The sequence below is a fragment of the Triplophysa rosa genome, linkage group LG7 (assembly GCF_024868665.1).
Source record: "Triplophysa rosa linkage group LG7, Trosa_1v2, whole genome shotgun sequence".
NCBI lineage: Eukaryota > Metazoa > Chordata > Actinopteri > Cypriniformes > Nemacheilidae > Triplophysa > Triplophysa rosa.
This window is the reverse complement of record NC_079896.1, coordinates 7308039-7330257: the sequence shown is the minus strand read 5'-3', so window position 1 is coordinate 7330257 and position 22219 is coordinate 7308039. Positions and strand designations below refer to the sequence as shown.

Sequence of the window (22219 nt, the reverse complement as noted above, 5' to 3'; positions counted from 1 at the left end):
TCAACTTTGAAAACATAGTATTTATTCATTTAAAAAGGAAAAAAGTTACTATGGACATCCAATGTTCAGAAGGACAGTGATGATAATATGATATAAGTTAAACAGTAACTATCTGAGAATGAATATTGAACAACAGCTTATAATAGTAAGTCAGATATTTAGTCACTGACTGGAAATTATTGGTGCACTGAAACTTTTAAGTTTTAGAAATGCAAAGAAATGAACAACTTACCAGATCTTGTTCAACAAGAACTGACTGACTTAAAAAGTTACTTAACAGTTGTATTTTTAAGATGATTTTAGATAGTTGTGTTTTCATCATTACTCTTCAACTGTTGACTCATTTGGCTCATTCTCTAAATCTAAATCGCCCATGAATACTCCAATATTTGAAGAATATCAAAAAAGTTTTTTTGTTTTCACCTGTTATAAAAAGACAAAAATTGTGTGTGGTTTATAATCAGATATAATCAGAGCTTTCTTTCATCCAGGTGAATCCAACTTCAGCGTCAAATGGCGAAAAAAAGTAAGTTTCACTGAAATCCATCTGTGTAAATATATGTGATAAGCACTAAACACACAGGTCAAGGATTTTGACACCAGAGAGTTACAGAGATGTTAGTTATTAAGTAACAAACATTACTGTTTAATGAGGTTAGTTTTGGGGTTTATCTCTCAGTTCCCAGATATTGGAGGACATCCTGTCAACTTTAAATAAAGCTTTGTGATTGTAAGCCAGAGTGTGTTTGCGCGTTAGTACCTATCTCTGTGTGTGTGTGTGTGTGTGTGTGTGTGCGTGTGTGTGTGTGTGTGTGTGTGTGTGTGGTGTGTGTGTGAGTGAGTGAGTGAGTGAGTGAGTGAGTGAGTGAGTGAGTGAGTGAGTGAGTGAGTGAGTGAGTGAGTGAGTGAGTGAGGAAAAATGTGTGTTTGTGTGTGTGTGCAATGCGGGCTGAAGACATACAGTGGAAGTGGGAGTATTGCTTCAGTTCCCAGAAGGCTCGACTGGAGTAAAGGTGTCTATACATACATGAACAATGTGTGGTCTCACCTGTGCATAGAAGTGTGTTTATTAAGAAAGCATTAGGGTAAGAAAGGGCAAACAGGGTAAGGCTTTTACTTTCTCTCTGATCGATTATGTTTTTCTTTCCACCAATCATTATTTAAATGGCAAAGATCACATGCAGCTCTGGGTTAAACATTGACTCTCTAAAACCTCCTTGACAGGCTTGTGAAGTATAAACAAAGCAATGAAAAATGAATGTGTCTAAACCGGATTTGGATTAGCCGACTATCATCGACATCTCTCTATGGCATTCAGTTTTGGACTTTGTCGTAGATGTGGTGTTTGTTTTATCTTTTGGACAGATATCACAGACATGGGACTGCAGATGAAGCCGATTTTGCTGGGCACTGCATTCGCAGCTGTAGCTTGCATGACTATCATCACTTTGATTCTGTCTCTTGCTAATCGGCAGACTTTGGGTCAGCCTTACTCGACACAGGTAAAAAGATGCACAACTGCCAGTCAAGATGCTTTTTAACATTAGTTAACACGAAATAACAATGAACCTACAGCATTTATTAATTCAAGTCCCTTTCAACATTTACTAATATTTAAAAAAGTATTTTAATGGTATTTAATAGTGTCTTTTAAAATATTTAATAGTGTTTTATAGCGTAATTCATATTAACATTATTTTCTTATAACAATATATTGCAATTGGCTAATGCACAATGAATAGTTGGATTAACAAACATTAATAAATGTTATAAATATATGTTGCTTATTTTTGGTTCATAATAGATAACTCCAGTGGCGTAGTCACGGGTGTGCCAGGGTGTGCCGGTGCTACCAAAAGTGGCAGCTGGCACACCTAACATTTTTTTAAAAATAAACCGATCACACCGGTGTAGAACATTCGGCGCTTTGGCTGGCACTGAGCTAGAGACAGACTTACTCAATCCTCTCACATCTCACAACTATGCAGTGCTTTCAATCACATAATGTTTATATTAGGCTTCATACATTTAAATTCACGTGCTGTAAATGCGGCACAAACAAACATGACAGCGCCCGCTTATAATAACTGTTAGCTCAACTAACGCGATCATTATAAAAGTGTTTAAACAACAAAACACATTCAAATACACATATTTGACAATCGGAATATCAGATATTTCATATCAAAAGGCGTCTCTGTGACGGATGAAATTTCTGTGTAAAGACGCAATTCCGCATGAAAGCCGATCTAAAATATGCCAGCTCTGACCCTCCTCAGACCCTAGTATCAAAGGCGACTCTGATGCGGCTCAGGATTAGTGTCAATGAAGGTGCATTAAAGCCGCATTAACTTGATAAGTAGAACCTTATTGTAAAGTGTTGCCGATTCATGTGAAGTAAGTAAGCATAAGTGGCATTTGTGGAACATTTGCATTAAACTTTACCAGGAAATATTCAACGTATGCCAATTTAATTTTCATGTCTGCTGAAACTGCTGGTTGTGTATACGATACGTACATGTGGATGTCCTGAACTAGATGTCCTTTCTCTTTATCAGATTGTTCTTCCAAATATAGTCCTTACCTGATCTTCAAAATTGTCATGTTAGTGACTTAATGCTATGTCTATACTGTATCTATCCTCCAACTGCTTGTCCTCTGAAGGGTCACAGCAGGGCTGGATATCTCAGCATCTTGGACAGTAACTGTTTACAGATGATTAAATACAAGTAAAAAAAGGAAAATAAAAAATGTAAAAATAAGTGAAATTTTTATTTTAAATATAAATAATTTACAACAAATGTCATTATTTTTGTTATACATTATATTATATGTTATATTATTACCAAACTTGTGCATAATAATAGGTTGGAAAATTTGGATCAAAAGGGGGCAAAGATGCATTAAAATAACTGTTGTTATTGTATAACATTTTATGATGTATTTGTATGTATGGGATTCATCTGACTTATTTACAAAAAATATATTTTTAGCAAAATGTTCTAATCTATTTTATATTTAAAGACAGCATCTTTATGGTCAAAATTGGTTTTATAATCACACAGTTTCCCTTTTTTTAGAAAATATATTGTCTTCTCCGCTGAAATTCAAAATAGCCTACAATCTATTAAATCTAACTGTGTTCATTTGGTAAATATAAGTAATATTATAAAAAAGTATTTATTTAATCACCTCACAACCTCTCTTTGTGATAGTTTGTAATTTGACATTTCAAGTACCATAACAATGTGTGTTGAATGAACAACTGTGTGTCTATTCAAAAGTTTTTTTAACATTAAACTATTAGTTTAACTAGTCCTGTAGCAGGAAATCCAAAACATGAATGTGTTAAGTAAAATCTTTTCTCTCAGGATGTGTGTGTGGCGTGTTTAGTTCCAGGAAAGTACTCACACCCGATAAGTCCAGCTTCTTCCAAACTTTTAAAAACTCTTTGTCTGACTTCCTCAGTATGGGATTGTGTTTGACGCCGGCTCCACTCACACTGCCCTCTTCCTGTACCAGTGGCTGGGGAACAAAGACAACAACACAGGAATAGTTTCACAAAAACTGAGCTGTGATGTGGACGGTGAGCTGTACCAGAATTGCATATAGAATGACACAGCTGAAAATAACAAAAGCAACAAAAATTTGTTTATACATCCATAGATTTACGCGAACTATGTTCCCTTACTCATACTTATATTTGTCAAAGTATATCTTGTTCATGTTATTTTTAACTACTGTAGGTGATGGCATATCCAGTTATGTCAAGAATCCTCCTGCAGCCGGAGAAAGCCTTAAGAAATGCTTAAATGTTGCCAAAGCAGCTGTACCAGCAGAACAGCAGAAGACCACACCTGTATATCTAGGTGCCACTGCAGGCATGCGACTTCTTAGGTCAATATCTGACCATATTTCCTGAAATATGATTCATGCTAGATTTTATATCATCTACAGTATATAGCATTTTGACTAAAATGTGTATCATTTGTTTTGCAGCTTACAGAACCAAAGTCAAGCAGACACTATCCTTAAAGAGGTCACCAACACAATCCAAAGTTATAGTTTTGATTTCCGAGGGGCCCGAATACTCACCGGCATGGAGGAAGGGACTTATGGCTGGATAACCATCAACTACCTCTTGGAGAGATTTATCAAGGTTACAGTGGCTTTTGGATACAAATACAGTATGACCGATTAATTTAACATTAATGCAACATTTTCCAAAAAGCCATTGTGAGGGATCCATAGTTTTCAAAAGATTTTCCCTCTCTTTTGTTGAAACCTCATATGCTTCAACTCTCTAAATGGTTATCCATGCAGCACACATTTGATGGAAAATGGATCCACCCCAAATCGGCACAAATCCTTGGAGCTCTAGATCTGGGTGGCTCATCAACGCAGATCTCATTCACCCCGAAAGACCCAGTGACAGTCCCAGAATCAAAGTTTAATCTCCAGCTCTACGGGTACAAGTATGAGGTGTACACACATAGTTATCTGTGCTATGGGAAAGACCAGGCAATGAGAAAACTTCAGGTGCAGCTTCACAAGGTTGGTTTTGTTATACATACAAGTCTAACAAACAATTGCCAAGAAAGATAATTGAATCCTACACATTCGCATATAATTTTTTGGTATGATGTTTTTCTTTTATCTAGACTGCCGGATCATCATTTGTTATCGATCACCCATGCTATCATAAAGGACATAACCTTACTGTTACTTTGGCTGACCTGTACAACTCCCCTTGTGTGGAGAAACCAAACAACTTTGTACCTACGACTACAATCACTTTCACAGGGACCAGCAACTCTTCCCTTTGTCTCTCTCTAATGGAAGACATTGTCAACGTGACTGACTGCAAATTTTCTCCAGACTGTGGCTTCAATGGAGTCTATCAGCCTCCGGTCAATGGGGAGTTCTTTGTGAGTATTTCTTGCTTTATCAAATCAACTTCATGACCTGTGGGTATTATTATATGTCAGGAATGGCAGTGAGGAACAACCCAAATGCAGGCAACGGGAACGAAGGGGTTAACAAAGAACAGATTTATTTAATATGAAACAAAAACACCCACAATGGGGAAACAGACAAGGCAACTAAAAATATCCAAAAGGTAAACCAAAAACTTCCCACATGGGGGCAAAAACAGCAAGACTAAAAAAATAACTAAAACTGAACACGACACAACGTCAAGGACACAAGGCAAGATAATACAGGGAGCACAAAGGTACAGGTACGACTACATACGTACAGAGCGCATACATACAATCCACGAGCACAGGACAAAGAAACATGAGGATCTTTTATGGAGAAACAAAGGATAATTAACGAGGGGCAGGTGAGAAACATTAGACACGGCAGGGAGGCAATGCATGAAACGAGAGGGGCGGGGCCAATGACAAGACACGATAAAGCACATGAGATGTAAAAACGTAACAACTCATGGCTTTCTCACATAAAACCTAAGGGCTCTGTCCCGATCCTGCCACACGACTAGAAATTCAGAAATAAGAAGGCAGGACCGTGACAATTATACAGTATATACGTCAGGGGTTTTAAGAAATGTTAGGAATGAAAACTCCACCATTGGAGGGAGCTATAAATAATGGATATGATGTGTGATACAAAACAGTGTGGCGATGTGGCAATATAGTAAAACAAAGTATTTCTAAATTTTTGCACATTTAAAAATGTGAAAATAATCAAATGTTTGTATGTTCGAATCATATATAATATATTATGGTGCTGATATTATCTACTTGATTCTGTTTGGACAATCATAGCATTCTGCAGTCAAATATTTAACTGCTAAACTATATAATTCAGTAACTCACCATTGTCCTGTGCAATATACAGTAGCTGTGCTTTTTGTGTGCTATTCTTTGTCTTCACACATAACAAAATATTTCAAATCAATACATAATTTACTCACAAACACCTTGTCAGGGAAAATTATGATTTGAGTGTCTGTAACTATATAACTATATTTTGTGTGTTCATCTCAGGCTTTTTCAGCATACTTTTATACCTTTGAATTTTTCGGCCTCATCCCTAAAGCTCCACTGGCCAAGGTTCTTGCCACTATAGACACTCACTGCAGCAAATCCTGGAGCACCGTGAGTCACACGCACACTTAGAATACTGTGACAGTCAATTCCAATAGAAGTCAAACATTATACATTACAGTATGCTTTATTTATTTTTCATAATATAATTAAATACAGCCGTAGAAAAAATTAAGAGACCGCACCCAAATCTGCAATGTTTGCAGATCTACAATACCGCAAAGAAAACAAGTTCATATCTACAGTATATTTAAACAACATAATACTAATGTTTGTACATGTATTTTAAGAACAGTTAATAAATAATATATGATAAGCCAGATTTTTTTCACTACTTTCAAGTGCTTTTGCGTTCTCTCAGTCTTTCTCATTGCTGTTGTGTGACTATTTCATTCCTGAGATTTGTTTCTGTTGAAATTCTACAGACACTGAAATTGCCACAATAGATGCACAAATGCTAATTAAAGGCAAAACTAGAGTAGTCTCACGTTTTTTTCCATGGCTGTATGTGTGTTGTCAATTATTAATTGTAATGCTGATTGTTAAAGTTCTTTATGCAGCTTGTTGCTGAATATCCAAAAATTAAGGAAAAATATCTGAAAGACTACTGTGCTTCTGCTCATTATATTATGACTATTCTACTGAAAGGATACAAGTTCAATAACACATGGGATAAGATCTCTTTTGAAAAACAGGTGAGCAGCCCTTAGTATCTGTGCAAGTTACATTACACACTTATTAATAAGTATTTTGTGGTGTTTTCTAGTTAAATTATTGAAACATTCAAAGCAAAAATGCACGAAATAGTGCACCAAGTAGATTTTATACAAAGTATATTTTGTCTTTATTTTGTTTATTCGTTTGATATATTTTACAAACACGATTAAGACTTTTTTACATCATGTTCATTACTATGAAGATCAACATGGCTCTGTAATTTATAAATTATTAAAGACGTAATATATTATGTTATTAAATACTATGCTCAAATGCACACTGTAAAAAAAAACAGAATTTTACAGAATTTGACTTTTTACAGATTTTTCATGTATAATGTCCAAAAACTGTAATTTTATGAAATGTTAATGTTTTCTATAAAGATTTTCACGTATTTTTGAAACACGGTCAAAAACCGTCAAATTACATAAAAAGACTGAAAATTTAGTAGAGAAACAGGGAATGATGTAATTTTACGGGGAAATTTTAAATCTACACGGTATATTTCTGGCACCCCAGCTGCCAGAAAAATGCATTTTTTTAACAGGATTTTTTTACAGTCTGTTTTTGAAATACGGTCAAAAACCGTCAAATTACAGGCAAACACAGCAAATTTACAATAAATTTTTATTTTATTTTACTTAATATTTCTGCCGCGCGCAGCTGCCAGAAAATGTCCGTTTTTAGGATTTTTTTTCAGTTTAATATAACTTCTTACCATAATACATGTGATAGTGCTGAAGGTAAACCAACAATTTGAAGACATTTTATACACTAACAAAAAGTGACTTGCACAATGTACCATTTTTCATGTATTACCAACGTGGATTATGTACTCACGTGGTCTTATGATGTTAACAGGTGGTAGACACCGATGTTGGTTGGACGTTGGGCTACATGTTAAACCTGACCAATCTGATTCCCTCGGAACCTTCCAGAGCAATAACAGGGGTGCCAAACAGTCAATGGCCTGCTCAGATTTTCTTCATTGTATTTGCCCTTTTCCTCAGTCTACTTATTATCATCTTTATGTTTATTAATAATCCAAAGCAATAAATCATGTGTGTCTTGTGTGCATGTGTGCAGATGCATACATTAATATTTATCACATGCTACCACAAAGAGACAACATGTCCTCTACAAAAGCACTTGCTGTGTGGTATGACATTCTCTTTTCTAACATAAGTTAAGTTGGGTTAATAAGATTTTTAATGTATTGTCTTTGTTTGGAAGGTTGACTTGTTATACCTCAATGATTTACTCTATACTGTTAATCCATGAATTTGAGTTGCTTTTATTTTTCATTTATAAACTTAAACAAAAGGGTTTTAGCTTTTATTTGCATTCTCTTGTTTGGATTCAACTTCACTCAGCATCTACAGCTAGGCATTTAAAAAGCGTTAAACATAAACTTCTTGTTATATTATCAACTGTCATATTTTAAGGTGTAAAAACAATATTGTGCTTTGTACATATTTATTTAATACAAACCTCATGGCCTTTAAGCAACAAAATATTAGCAGTTTATGTTTGCACTTGTATTTTTTGAAGTGTTTGTATATGAATTTATCTCAACAGCAACCAGATTTCTTCTGTGGTTGCTCTCTCTTCAATGCTGTGGGTTCCTCCATCGTTTGTCTCTTCCGTTGCACTAACATCCTAATGATTACGAGAAACAGGTCATTAAATAAAACACACAACACACACAAACTTGGTGAGCAATTGCTCAGGTGTTGTTTGCTTTGAGTCTTACTCAGCTAAACTCTTCATGCATTCTGACACATTATCTCCAGTTGCAGCACTGCACTCCATGAAATTAATTTTAAACTCCTAATGAAGGGATAAACACAAATTATATAACACATTTTTAAGGTTAGTGGAACACAAAACTAACACAAAACCTTATAACAAAACATCCAGGGCTACATTTGCCTGGGGGTGATGATGTTTTCTTACTCTGGCGAGATCCTTCCCTTCCTGAACCTGGACTTCACGCCCAGCACAATCGTTCTTGTTGCCGAGCAACATCATGATGACATCATCAGGAGCCTTTTCCTGTGTGACATTGTCATAAATCGTTAGAAAAACACATTTCAGGGAAGAAAACACATCCCTGGAAAAAAATAGGAGACCATTCCAAATTTTCATTTAATCAGCATTTCTAGTATTGTGGTCAATGCAGTCCAGTGTCTGTTGAATTTCAACAAAATCAAACCTCAGGAGTGACATAACATTGTCCAACAGCAATGTAGCATAACAAGAAAAACTTTGATAAAAATCGTGGCTATCACATTAAAAATTATATGGTACTTTTCCTCAATGCATGCACATATATTTCTGTTAAAAGTAAATATGAACTTGTTTTCTTTAAAGTATTTGAGGGCTGGAAAAATACAGAGAATCTTCTCTGTTATTTTGACCTGTTTCTCCAGTTTTCATTTTCTGCAAATAGAAACAATATTTTTCTTTTCAAATTTGGTAGAAATTAGGGATGCACTAATACCAGTATCGGTATTAAAAACAGAGAAACCAGGATAAACAAAACTAAACACTTTACAAGAGCTTGACTGGACTAGGTTTCGGGAACTAGGACACGAGGTAAGTATAAACGTGGCAAACGTACCAGCACAGGACAGAAAACACAAGGGCATTAAATAGGGGAACTAACAAGAGACAATTACACCAGGCAGGTGGAGGGGATAATAACAGGCTGGAAGCTAGACGAGGAAACAAGGGGGCAGGGTCAAGACGCGACAGGGGAGCACATGGCCATCCTAACAAACAATGGCCATGTGCTTCCACACAAAACACATGGGACTGTCATGATCGTGCCACAAGACTAGAAAAGCATGACAAGGTGAGGCAGGATCATGACAGATACTAAGCTAATGTACTCGTACTCGTACTCATAAAGATACACCGATACCAAAGACCGATACCTCACGTGACATACCTGACAGAACTGACTGGAATTTGTGCTTTTTTCATAATGTGTTTTTAATAATGTGTTCATAAAAGTTATTAGTTTCAGTGTTTTGTGCTTGGAAAATTGCCACCTCACCAAAAAAAACGGTATCGGCGAATACCAGAAAAATATCGGAACTCGTACTTGGCCTTTAAAAAATGGTATCGGAGCATCCCTATATTGTTAGTAGTTCACAGAATGAAATAAAAATGATAATTTTACCTAAACACATTTCTATAAATAGTAAATTCAGAAAAACTGAAAATAACTTTGAAATGGTCTCTTAATGTTTTCCACAGCTGTATATATTTATTCACATTAATTTGACCTTAAATTAGTTTATAGATAAATATTAGATTTTTACAAAAAAACACACAAATATCTTATAAAAACACAATCATGCAATACTTTATAATAGAGAGTTGTTCCTATAAGAAAACAAAAAAATGTAAAATATTAGCTACCTGAACTTGAGAAATCCAGTCTCGCACAGAAATAAAACTCTTCGATGATGTGATTTCATACATGAGAAAAAGGCCATCGGCCCTGTGAAACACTTGTGTGGTGATGCTGTGAAACCTTTGAAAACATTTTTTTTTTTTGGTTGAAATACACACATCAACAAACCTCTTTTGTATTTTATCTGCTCTTTTTGCTATGTCATACCTCTCTTGACCCGCTGTGTCCCATATCTGCAGTTTAACAACTCTGTCATGAAACACAATGTTCTGTACACAGGTGTCAACACCTGGGTGTAAAGCACATGAAATTAAACTACACATTTCAGAAGACGAGAATGTCCATGTTTGGTCACATGACTCACCAATCGTAGAGGAGTAATCCGGACTGAACTCTCCTCCATGAAAGCTTCTTACGAAAGACGTTTTTCCCACAGAGCTGTTTCCCACCATCACCACATTAAACTGAACGACTTCCATATCTGAAACTGTTCAACAGAGATTGTTCACATTAGAAATGTGACTTTAATCAATCAAATTCATGATGCTTACCGTTTTTTAAATCTGCTGTCTGTTTTTTTCCAGGGCTTCCATCATGCTGTGATGCTTTTATCATCTGGTCCAAAGAAACCAGCCGAGCGCCGGTGTCTTCCTGTTTGGTTGGAGCATATTGTAAAGGTTCTTAATTTCTGGAGCAGACTTGAAAATATAAGCAGGATGTCTCAAATAAAAGGCATAAGAATTACAGTATATACATACCGTGAGATCATCATTACTTTCAGGTGGGGTCAGCCCACCAAGGTCTCTCTTGCCTACATTTGTTCGCCTGGACCCGAATTTTCTTTTAGTTGATGGTGAAGTCCCTTCTTGGCCAGCAGAGTTAGTGGTTTTCTCTGTCTGACAGCTATTTGTAAGTGTGACAGGTACATCAAGATACTCTTTATTTTCTTCATTATCTCTGGAATCATGCATTTTAGATTCCTCAGCTGCTTCAAGGTCCTTCTTGAGACTTTTTGGTTCTTGTTTGTTTCTCTCTTCTGTCTCATCCTCCTTATTTTCATCTTCTCTTTTTGCTTGAAGTTGCTGTCTGGGATTCTTGCGAGTCGAACCCATTTTTCTTCGCCGTCCCGGTGAGCTGATTTCAGATGGATTTTGTGATTCCGTCACTTGGAGAGACACATATTTCTCTTTGTCCGAGCCTTGTTCTGGTTGTGAGTTTTCTGGGGTATTGAAATGAGATGTTTCAATAGGAGCTTTTGCTAACTTTGGTTCATTGACGATTAATTGATAGTCAGTGTTTTGTGAACTTGGAGAAGTCTTTCTCAACGCTCTCTCTATCTCGCTGAGAAGAGAGCTGTCTGACTGCTCAAGACTATCGTGAATTATTTGATCACGTTCTGCCTCTCGTAGTATGCTAGTTTCACCGTCCTGGTCTTCTTCTGGCGCAAACTGATTGCTTTCAGATTCTTCTCTCTTCTTCTCTTCTCGTTTCCCTCTTAAGTTTTTGCGAGTCGAGCCCATCTTTCTTCTCCTTTCAGGGGTAACGCTTTCTGATCCTGGATGTTTTTCTGAATGCATCACCTGATGTGATTGATCCAACACTGTTAACTGCAACTGATGTTCACTTTCAACTTCTTCTAGACTTTTGGATTTGTTTAGATTTTCAAGTTCTGATGGTCCATCATATTTTTCACCTACTTTCATTTCATCTGCACTGACTAACATTTCTGATTGTAGATCTGTACTAAATGCTTCTGAAGGCGCTTCATTGAATTGGATCTCCTCACTCACCGCAGACAGAACGACAATAGTCGTTGAAACATTTTTCACCCCATCCTCTGTTTCAAAAAATATTTTTGAAGTAGCTACTGGATGTGTGAGACTTTCATTGCTTCTAGTCTCTTTGAACTGTGTATTTTCATCCAATTTCGTCTCAGGTTCTCTTTCAATGGTTGCAAATTCCGTTGAGTGCTCTTCTGATGTTCTTTCACTATCTCCATCTATTTCTTTTGATTCTACCTCTCGTGTTCTCTGCCCGTTCCCTCTCAGTGTCTTACGGCTTGATCCCATTTTTCGCTTTTGAGCAGTTGGAGTCATATTTGATTGTATGCTTTCAGTGTGAGACTTTTCAGAAATGATGATTTCACTTTTATCTTGATTTTGAAGAGGGTTTGTATTAAAATTTGGATCATTTTGCTCTTGTATTTCAGCTTGTTCTGGGTTTTCTGTCTGATTGTCCAGTTTACTTCCATTATTCTCAATGTCATGGCCTTCTTTATTCGAAGGTAAACTAGATGGTTGCTGATGCGCATGAGTTCCTGTAATAGTTAATGACATCACTTCTTCAAGAATAAAGTTCTCCTGTGGTTTAATGGTATCTTCGTTGGTTGTAGCATTTTTTGTTTCACCATCTAGTTCTTCTCCCAATTCTCTCTCTTTCTCCATCCTCTGCCCTCTCTGAGTTTTGCGGGTTGACCCCATCTTCCTCTTCTGCACAGATCTGCTGAACACTGACTGGATTTCTCCATCCTCTATTTGAGGAGTTCCAACCGTGACAACAGGCTCAGACACGTGAATTTGGTTTTCTTCCATTAACAAGGCCTCAGACAAAACAAGACTATTGGATTCTTGGATCTCTGGTAAATTTTTGTAAGCATCATCTTGTGATGGTCCAGTTTGTGTTTGAGATATATTTGATGAAGATGTTTGCTCTTGTTCTAATGTAATATCACTATGCCACTCCTTATTTTCAGACAGGTGCTCACAGAGTTCCTGTACCGATATTCTCAATGTCCCTGAGGTTTTTTCTTCATTATGTCTTACATCCATTCTTTTTTGCATTGTGTCGTGATCTATTACATCATTCTGCTCTTGTATTTCTGAGTGTGGTTGCATGTCTTCCTCCTTTGCCTCTCTTAAATCTTCTTTATCTTTGTTTCCTCTGAGTGGTCTGCGGGTTGAACCCATTTTTCGTTTGTGAACAACTGCATTCAATTTTGAAAGGGAATCTTCTACATGAGAATCTTCTGGAATGATGCTGATTTCAGTTTTCTCAGGAACTGTGTTTGACTCTAGTAAACTTTCAGTGGCAACGTCTTGCAAGACAAGATCAGAATGAATCACAGTTGAAATGTTTTCCACATTTTCAGATGATTTCAACGCTTCCTGGTTTGTATCAAGTGATGGGTTATTTTGAAGAAACTCTGAATCAATAGTCATATTACTCTCTACTGTTAATTTATCTCCAACAAACTCAGCTTGTCTCATGAGAACATCATCATCACAGATGTCGTCTTTTTTTCCTTCTTCAACAGTTGAGTCAAACGTTTTAATCTCTGTTTGAATTTCTAAACGTGCTTCTGTGTCTCCCCCTACTGGTACACTTGCAACATATCCAGCATTTTTATGAGACTCCGCATGCCATTCTCTGTCTTTTCGTTGCCCTTTGTTTCCTCTCAGAGGTCTACGTGTTGAGCCCATTTTTCGCTTGTGAACAACTGGCTTTATTTTTGATTGTTTCTCCTCTTTCTGAGACTCTTCTGGGATCTCATTGATGTTTTCAAGTTCTTTGTGTGACTCTCCTGAATCTCCAAATGAGAGACCAGAGTCAGTCACAGCAAAAACATTCTCAGCATGTTCAGTTTCTTGACGTTCTGCTAGCTTTATATGAAGAGTTGTATTTGTATTTTGCTCTTCTGTTAATACTTTATTTTGCTTTGTATTTTCTCTTTGTAAATCGAATTGACTGTCATTATCCTGAATGATCAGGTTGGTTATTTCTTTGAAGTCTTCAGTCTCTTTGCTTTCATCTTTTGTCTCATTTCTGCTGTCAAAAGATGCATCAGTGTTTGTACTAAGGAACATTTCATCCCCTCCGCTTTCCTCATACACATCTTTAACTGTTTGGATATAGTCATCAACGTCTTCATCTGTAGTTTGGATGAAGAGTTGGTTTTGTGTCTGAGGTGTGACCGTAACTTCTGAGTTAATGTCTTCAAGAGTAAATATTTCTTCTGACTTTGTGGCCTCAATATTAGTTACTGCATTTTTGGTTTCTTCATCTTTTTCTTCTCGAACGCTCATCTCATTTTCCAGCATGTTCTCAGAATCATCGTGTGGTGAACCATCTTGTGTCTGACATATATTTGATGAAGATTTTAGCTGTTGTTCTGATGTAATCTCTGCATGCCCCTCCGCTTTATCAACTGCATCATCACACAGTTCCTGTGTTGACTTTCTCACTGTCTCTGTCATCTCATGTTCTTCATTATCGCTTACATCTATAGTTTTTATTATGTTGTCATCTATCACATTATTCTGCTCTTGAGTTTCTGAATGTAGGTCTGTGTCCTCTTCTGCCACTCCTTCACTACCTCCATCCTCTTTTTCTTCTGCATTTTTGATTTTTTCTTTGTTCCCTCTGAGTGGTCTGCGAGTTGAGCCCATTTTTCGTTTGTGAGCAAGTGGATTTAATTTTGATGGAGAATCTCCTTGAGAATTGTCTGAAATAATGCTCATTTCAGTTTTCTCTCCTGAACCAACTAGGACAACATCTTTCAGTGGAAAACCAGTATCAGTCACAGCAGAGACATTCTGAGCATTTTCAGATGATTTTAATGCTTCCTGGTTTGTATCAAGTGATGTGTTGTTTTGAAGAAGATCTGACTCAATAGTCATATTACTCTCTACTGTAAATGTGTCTCCAACGAACTCAACATGACTCCTGAGAACATCATCATCACAGATGTTTTCTTCTGTTCCTTCTTCAATAATTGTTGAGTCAAACATTTGAATGTCTGTTTGAATTTCCAAATGTGCTTCTGTGTCTCCCCCTGCTGGTAAACTTTCACCATCTCCAGCAGTTTCCTGAGACTCTGCATGAAATTTTGTGGTAGTTTGTGATTCTGTGATATCACAGATTCTCTCTTCAGTGGATTTCTCAGCATTACATGACGACTGTATGATGGTTGAGTCCAACTCTTCAACAGGACCGGTATCTTTTTCCCTACTTATTTCTCTCTCCTGTTCTTTGTCCTCATTAAGTGTTTCACTTTCATCATCTTGTTCTCTGTCTTTTCGTTGCCCTTTGTTTCCTCTCATTTTTCGCTTGTGAACAAGTGGCTTTATTTTTGATTGTTTCTCCTCTTTCTGAGACTCTTCTGGGATCTCATTGATGTTTTCAAGTTCTTTGTGTGACTCTCCTGAATCTTCTAAGGAGAGACCAGAGTCAGTCACAGCTGAAACGTTCTTAGCATGTTCGCTTTCTTGAAGTTCTTCCAGATTTATATGAGGACTTATATTATTTTGCCTTTTGGTTAATACTTTATTTTGCTCTGGGTTTTCTATTTGTAAATCTGACTGATTAGCATTATCCTGAATGTTCACGTTGGTTAAATGTTCTGCTGCTTCCGTTTCTTTGAAGTCTTCTTCAGTCTCTTTGCTTTCATCCTTTGTCTTAATCATCCTTTCAAAAGCTGCATGTACTGTGTTTGCCCTGAGAAACATCTCTTCTGCTTCACTTTCAAGCATGTTTTCAGAATCATCTTGTGGTGGACCATCTTGTTTCTGAGATATATTTAATGAAGATCTTTGCTGTTGTTCTGATGTTATCTCTGCATGTCCCTCTGCTTTATCAGCCTCATCATCACACAGTTCCTGTGTTGACCTTCTCACTGTCTCTGTCATCTCATGTTCGTCATCTTTTACAACCACCATAGTCTGTTTTATGTTCTGATCTATCACATTATTCTGCTCTGGAAATTCTGGTCCTTTGTCCTTCTCTGCCAGTCCTTCACTATCTCCGTCCTCTTTCTGTACTCCTTGAGAATCTTCTGGAATTATGCTGATTTCAGTTTGCTCAGAAACTGCACTTGACTCTAGTAAACTTTCAGTAACAGCATCTTGCATGAACGCTTCAAAGTTCATATCAGAGGAATGTTTTTCCGTCTGTAATTCAGATCTGATATCATTATCCGGAATATTTGCAAGGGGTTCTGTCACATCTAATATTGTGACAGCTGATGCATCTATCTTCCCATGCCCTCCCGATTCTTCAATCATTTTGTATTTTTCATAGGTCTTATCTTCGCCATCAAAAGCTGACTCTGATGTTGCATTTAGGAGACTCTCTTCTGCATTTTCCACAGATGCATCTCGAATGAAGTCACAGCTTTCTTTGTCAGGATCTACCCGTGATGGCCTCCCTTGTATTTGAGATGCAGGCTGTTGTTCCTGATCTTTGGTATCTCCCTCCTCTTCTTCATTCTCTCTTTCATCCTTAAGTATTTGCATTATAATGTCATCTTTGGCATTATTTTCGACATTGTCCTGGTCGTTTATTTCAANTCATCACACAGTTCCTGTGTTGACTTTCTCACTGTCTCTGTCATCTCATGTTCTTCATTATCGCTTACATCTATAGTTTTTATTATGTTGTCATCTATCACATTATTCTGCTCTTGAGTTTCTGAATGTAGGTCTGTGTCCTCTTCTGCCACTCCTTCACTACCTCCATCCTCTTTTTCTTCTGCATTTTTGATTTTTTCTTTGTTCCCTCTGAGTGGTCTGCGAGTTGAGCCCATTTTTCGTTTGTGAGCAAGTGGATTTAATTTTGATGGAGAATCTCCTTGAGAATTGTCTGAAATAATGCTCATTTCAGTTTTCTCTCCTGAACCAACTAGGACAACATCTTTCAGTGGAAAACCAGTATCAGTCACAGCAGAGACATTCTGAGCATTTTCAGATGATTTTAATGCTTCCTGGTTTGTATCAAGTGATGTGTTGTTTTGAAGAAGATCTGACTCAATAGTCATATTACTCTCTACTGTAAATGTGTCTCCAACGAACTCAACATGACTCCTGAGAACATCATCATCACAGATGTTTTCTTCTGTTCCTTCTTCAATAATTGTTGAGTCAAACATTTGAATGTCTGTTTGAATTTCCAAATGTGCTTCTGTGTCTCCCCCTGCTGGTAAACTTTCACCATCTCCAGCAGTTTCCTGAGACTCTGCATGAAATTTTGTGGTAGTTTGTGATTCTGTGATATCACAGATTCTCTCTTCAGTGGATTTCTCAGCATTACATGACGACTGTATGATGGTTGAGTCCAACTCTTCAACAGGACCGGTATCTTTTTCCCTACTTATTTCTCTCTCCTGTTCTTTGTCCTCATTAAGTGTTTCACTTTCATCATCTTGTTCTCTGTCTTTTCGTTGCCCTTTGTTTCCTCTCATTTTTCGCTTGTGAACAAGTGGCTTTATTTTTGATTGTTTCTCCTCTTTCTGAGACTCTTCTGGGATCTCATTGATGTTTTCAAGTTCTTTGTGTGACTCTCCTGAATCTTCTAAGGAGAGACCAGAGTCAGTCACAGCTGAAACGTTCTTAGCATGTTCGCTTTCTTGAAGTTCTTCCAGATTTATATGAGGACTTATATTATTTTGCCTTTTGGTTAATACTTTATTTTGCTCTGGGTTTTCTATTTGTAAATCTGACTGATTAGCATTATCCTGAATGTTCACGTTGGTTAAATGTTCTGCTGCTTCCGTTTCTTTGAAGTCTTCTTCAGTCTCTTTGCTTTCATCCTTTGTCTTAATCATCCTTTCAAAAGCTGCATGTACTGTGTTTGCCCTGAGAAACATCTCTTCTGCTTCACTTTCAAGCATGTTTTCAGAATCATCTTGTGGTGGACCATCTTGTTTCTGAGATATATTTAATGAAGATCTTTGCTGTTGTTCTGATGTTATCTCTGCATGTCCCTCTGCTTTATCAGCCTCATCATCACACAGTTCCTGTGTTGACCTTCTCACTGTCTCTGTCATCTCATGTTCGTCATCTTTTACAACCACCATAGTCTGTTTTATGTTCTGATCTATCACATTATTCTGCTCTGGAAATTCTGGTCCTTTGTCCTTCTCTGCCAGTCCTTCACTATCTCCGTCCTCTTTCTGTACTCCTTGAGAATCTTCTGGAATTATGCTGATTTCAGTTTGCTCAGAAACTGCACTTGACTCTAGTAAACTTTCAGTAACAGCATCTTGCATGAACGCTTCAAAGTTCATATCAGAGGAATGTTTTTCCGTCTGTAATTCAGATCTGATATCATTATCCGGAATATTTGCAAGGGGTTCTGTCACATCTAATATTGTGACAGCTGATGCATCTATCTTCCCATGCCCTCCCGATTCTTCAATCATTTTGTATTTTTCATAGGTCTTATCTTCGCCATCAAAAGCTGACTCTGATGTTGCATTTAGGAGACTCTCTTCTGCATTTTCCACAGATGCATCTCGAATGAAGTCACAGCTTTCTTTGTCAGGATCTACCCGTGATGGCCTCCCTTGTATTTGAGATGCAGGCTGTTGTTCCTGATCTTTGGTATCTCCCTCCTCTTCTTCATTCTCTCTTTCATCCTTAAGTATTTGCATTATAATGTCATCTTTGGCATTATTTTCGACATTGTCCTGGTCGTTTATTTCAAGTGCATTTGTTTCAGGTCCTGTTTTAGTACCCACATTCTCATTTTCCCTTGTAGCCAAAGTCTGAGGATCTACGCTTTGTTCTGTAAAATTCTTTACATCCATGACAATTTCAGTCATAGTAATGTCACATGTTATTGATCTTTTGATAACATCAATATCATTTCCTTCTTTAATTTCCACATGAATCTCTCGATTTTCTGCCTCAGGAACAATCGCATGTGACACTTCATTATTTATAATAAGATCATTTAATTGAGAACAAACCACAGTCTCGACCATGACACCACAAGACAATTTAGAGTCCTCAGGAAACAGACTACTGAGGTTCATATTGACATTATGTAAACGCTCTGTTACAGGTGATACATTTTCCAGATTACAGTTTGCAGAACAAAGAGATGAGTCACTTACATTTGTCTCATTGGCTGAATGTTTCTCTAAACCCTTTCTTGTTTCCCCCTGCTGCACATCTGACTGTATTTCTTGTTCAACAAAGTCATCTGTTGCTTGTATATTCATATTTTCCTCTTTGTGCTCCAATCTTTTACTTTGGGTATACTCTTTCTCCATTTTCATCTCTTGTCCTGAAGTGCTTGACTCCATAAGTGTCTCTTTTTCCTCATCCTCTAAACCGTGGCTGTCCGGCCCAGGATTGGTCATCTCGGGTGTTGACTCTACCGTTGTGGGTTCAGCGTGGGTGATATCAGATTCAAGGGTTCCAGAAATCCTACTGACTTCTGTTGTTAGTACATCAGTGGAAATCTCAAAGTTGCCATCTTTTGTAGCAACATCAAGAGGGCAGAGTGAAGAAAGAGGTTCCTCAACATTAACCACAAGTTTATCTATTTCTGTATCTTGTTTTGATGATGAAATAATGATCTTTGGATCACTTCTACATGGTTCCTCTTTAGTTTCTACTAATTTAACAGATCCACAGTTCTCTGGTGTGTTATGTCTTGAATCGGGCACATCTTGATAGGTATCACTAAAACCACCCACTTCTTCCAAAAAGTGCTCTGACCGAGTGGGGGGTGAGTCAGTCACATTTTGACACACATTACAATCCTCAGCGTGTTTATCTGTCTCCAAACCCAATTTAAAACAAACCAACTCTTCATTGAGAAATAAGGTCTCACGATTGCTGAATCTGTCAGATGGTGGTTCTGTTGGATCAACAACCGAACAAGCAACCGATTGGTTGTTGGTTTCAGTTTCAGCTGAAACATCAAGTTCTTCAGTTCTTTCAAATGAGAGAGGTTGATTTGAAACAAAAGCTGCTTCTGTGTGGGACGATGTGTTTGTAGGACTGTCCTTTCTTTTCACATCATCCCACGTTTGCATCATCTCCTCTAACATGCTGAACTCTGCTTCACTGCTTTTGACTTCTGCTTTCCATACATCATCTGTCGGGTTTCTTAAAAGTTCTTGTACCTCTACATTTTCTCTGTTTCTTTCTCTATTTCCTCCAAGAGGCCTACGAGTCGACCCCATTTTTCTTTTTTGTAATGTGCTGGCCAACAGGGTTTTATGGTCAGTTTTAGCCATTGTGACGACATTAGATTGGGCCGTAGATTGCTCCATCGCAATATTGCTTCCTGCTTCAAGGCTTGAATTCTGAATATACGAATATATTTCTTGATGGTGTATAGCATCGGTTTCTTTACTTTGTGAAACAGTAACCACAATGTTTTGTGCCACCCCAAGCTCCCCTCCAGACCCAGATCTCTGAGTTTGTTGCCATAGATCGGAAGAAGCATTTCTCTGTTCATTTTTTGTGGTATAAGTGTGCTCTTCTTCAGTGGTTGATGCGTTTAGTTGGGTTTCTTGTTCCTCACCAAACTCTTTAGTAGTCCTCTCCTCATCACATGGTTCAAGATTCCTCCCACTTTTAAACCCGCCAGCCTTCTTACGCGTTGATCCTATTTTTCGTTTTCTTTCTGGCAGCTCGGCCTCCACATCTAAATCCTTGTGAATTGGTGACTCTGCGTGTGGAGAACATTCTAAGGCTGTGGTTTGATTATCAGTTTTCAAGCTTGCCAGACGATCAAACTGGGCTTCTAAAACAGTGTCATCAGATGGGTTGGTGGTGTGAACCTCATCCTGCCCGTCAAACTCATTGTTATCATTTTCCTCATTAACTCTGAGACCTCTGTTGCCTCGTCGAGACGAACCAAATTTCTGGTTTTTCTTGGATCTTCTGCCTGACATGGTTGTTCAAATGGGGCTGATAAGACACACAATAGGGAAAACTCATTCAAAAAAATCTACATTTTTATAAGAACATGATTAAAAAGGAAACCAAGAGAGCATTACAGATGCGTCACATATGTATGACTCATTGCAAATGTCAAGCATGAGCTAAAAGTGATGATTTCTCACAAGTCTTTTGGTTGTGATTATGTATAATAAAATGTTTTAAAACAGAGTACTAACATGTTTTGTTTGATATATCTAGTTTTCAAGAGTTACAGTGTTGCCCTATTGAGTCACGTGTCAGCGTTTTTCACTTGGCTTTATTCTCACATCATAAAGTACAGTATTTAAAAAAGTTCTCAAGAACGTGGAAAATGGTAAAACACTCATTCAATCAATTATAAAACTACAGTATAATACATGTAGGTGAACATTTAATACTAAAACATGATTAAATGATATGTCGGAAATAACACCAGATTGAATGGTCATAGTTTATTCAACACCAACAGTTTAACAACACTTCAAAACTATGAAACACGTCTTAAGTAAATACAAATAATTTATGAGGTGCAAGCAAACCACACATTTACATGCATAACGTTGCGTTTCCAAATGCAAATGATAAAGGGTAACAGAGCGTAAATGTGACACCTGCACAATGACAAACTAAGACGTTACCTTCTGCTGACCCTTTAATGATCCATCATCTTTGCAGTCTTTGGGGTTTGCTAAGCAATGAGAGCAGAATAGCTTTGTGTATTTCTCTTATTACGGGCTGAGCTCGTGTAGCTTCCTTTTCACTGCTACCCTCAACTTCCTGCACGGTTGACACACAATGCATCATAAGCTAAGTGTGAAGTGTACATTTACAGACAGAGCTGCTGACCGATTTTCCTGTTTAAACCACTCGAAAAGTGGTTGAAAAGTTGATCTTTTAAAACTTCTTTTGCATGTATGTGCATGCACTATTGCCCTTATTATAAGCTGTTCTTACACAAAGTCTAGAGCAGTATCTCAAGTGAGATCTTAATTTCACATATAGTATTCATTTTTCGGTTTCACAAACATTTTCCAAGCATCTTTAAAACAGTACAGCCCCCTACTGGCCCCTTTGTGTATATTTAAAGTTTACACTACTACACAATCCTCAATTGGATTTAATGCACGCATTACATAGGACAGGCTTTTGTTACAAAAATACTAAATAAAATGTTGAAATGAAAAGAATATTAAGTCAATAATACTTAACTAAAATATTAAGTTTGGCATCACTGTCAGGGTACTTAAAGACTTGAAAGGCACACTGAAACATACGTGTATGTGTTAGTGGAA

General features: G+C 37.3%; 3 protein-coding genes across 4 annotated transcripts; 1 reads left to right on the top strand and 2 right to left on the bottom strand.

Moving 5' to 3' along the window:
* The first annotated feature begins 949 nt into the window (after positions 1 to 949).
* Positions 950 to 7844, top strand: entpd8 (ectonucleoside triphosphate diphosphohydrolase 8). Of its 2 annotated transcripts, none has more exons than XM_057337343.1 (10): positions 950 to 1104; positions 1366 to 1502; positions 3469 to 3586; positions 3747 to 3897; positions 4000 to 4159; positions 4324 to 4554; positions 4662 to 4928; positions 6012 to 6122; positions 6632 to 6766; positions 7650 to 7844. In XM_057337343.1, exons 2-10 carry the CDS (start codon positions 1377 to 1379, stop codon positions 7842 to 7844), a joined length of 1494 nt encoding a protein of 497 aa, XP_057193326.1. In that variant the 5' UTR covers positions 950 to 1104; positions 1366 to 1376. The 2 variants fall into 2 exon arrangements, with proteins under 2 accessions (XP_057193326.1, XP_057193327.1); XM_057337344.1 differs by having other exon boundaries at positions 952 to 1085.
* Positions 7845 to 8331: 487 nt separating this feature from the next.
* Positions 8332 to 16548, bottom strand: rab44 (RAB44, member RAS oncogene family). The gene is made up of 8 exons (XM_057337342.1): positions 10971 to 16548; positions 10764 to 10863; positions 10577 to 10699; positions 10420 to 10501; positions 10218 to 10332; positions 8745 to 8843; positions 8542 to 8618; positions 8332 to 8447 (listed from the first exon to the last, which is right to left on the bottom strand). Exons 1-8 carry the CDS (start codon positions 16500 to 16502, stop codon positions 8360 to 8362), a joined length of 6216 nt encoding a protein of 2071 aa, XP_057193325.1. The 5' UTR covers positions 16503 to 16548; the 3' UTR covers positions 8332 to 8359.
* LOC130556634 (calponin homology domain-containing protein DDB_G0272472-like) lies at positions 16547 to 22122 on the bottom strand. The gene is made up of 2 exons (XM_057337822.1): positions 21566 to 22122; positions 16547 to 20915 (listed from the first exon to the last, which is right to left on the bottom strand). Exon 2 carries the CDS (start codon positions 20897 to 20899, stop codon positions 16547 to 16549), a length of 4353 nt encoding a protein of 1450 aa, XP_057193805.1. The 5' UTR covers positions 20900 to 20915; positions 21566 to 22122.
* Positions 22123 to 22219: the final 97 nt, after the last annotated feature.

Coding starts and splice junctions, on each gene's coding strand:
- entpd8 (XM_057337343.1), top strand. CDS start 1,377: ATGGGACTGCAGATGAAGCCGATTTTGCTGGGCACTGCATTCGCAGCT. Junction 1,503..3,468: donor GTCAGCCTTACTCGACACAG/GTAAAAAGATGC, acceptor TGACTTCCTCAG/TATGGGATTGTGTTTGACGC. Junction 6,123..6,631: donor GCAGCAAATCCTGGAGCACC/GTGAGTCACACG, acceptor TTCTTTATGCAG/CTTGTTGCTGAATATCCAAA.
- rab44 (XM_057337342.1), bottom strand. CDS start 16,502: ATGCAAATACTTAAGGATGAAAGAGAGAATGAAGAAGAGGAGGGAGAT. Junction 10,864..10,970: donor AAAGTAATGATGATCTCACG/GTATGTATATAC, acceptor CCAACCAAACAG/GAAGACACCGGCGCTCGGCT. Junction 10,502..10,576: donor GGATTACTCCTCTACGATTG/GTGAGTCATGTG, acceptor CTTTACACCCAG/GTGTTGACACCTGTGTACAG.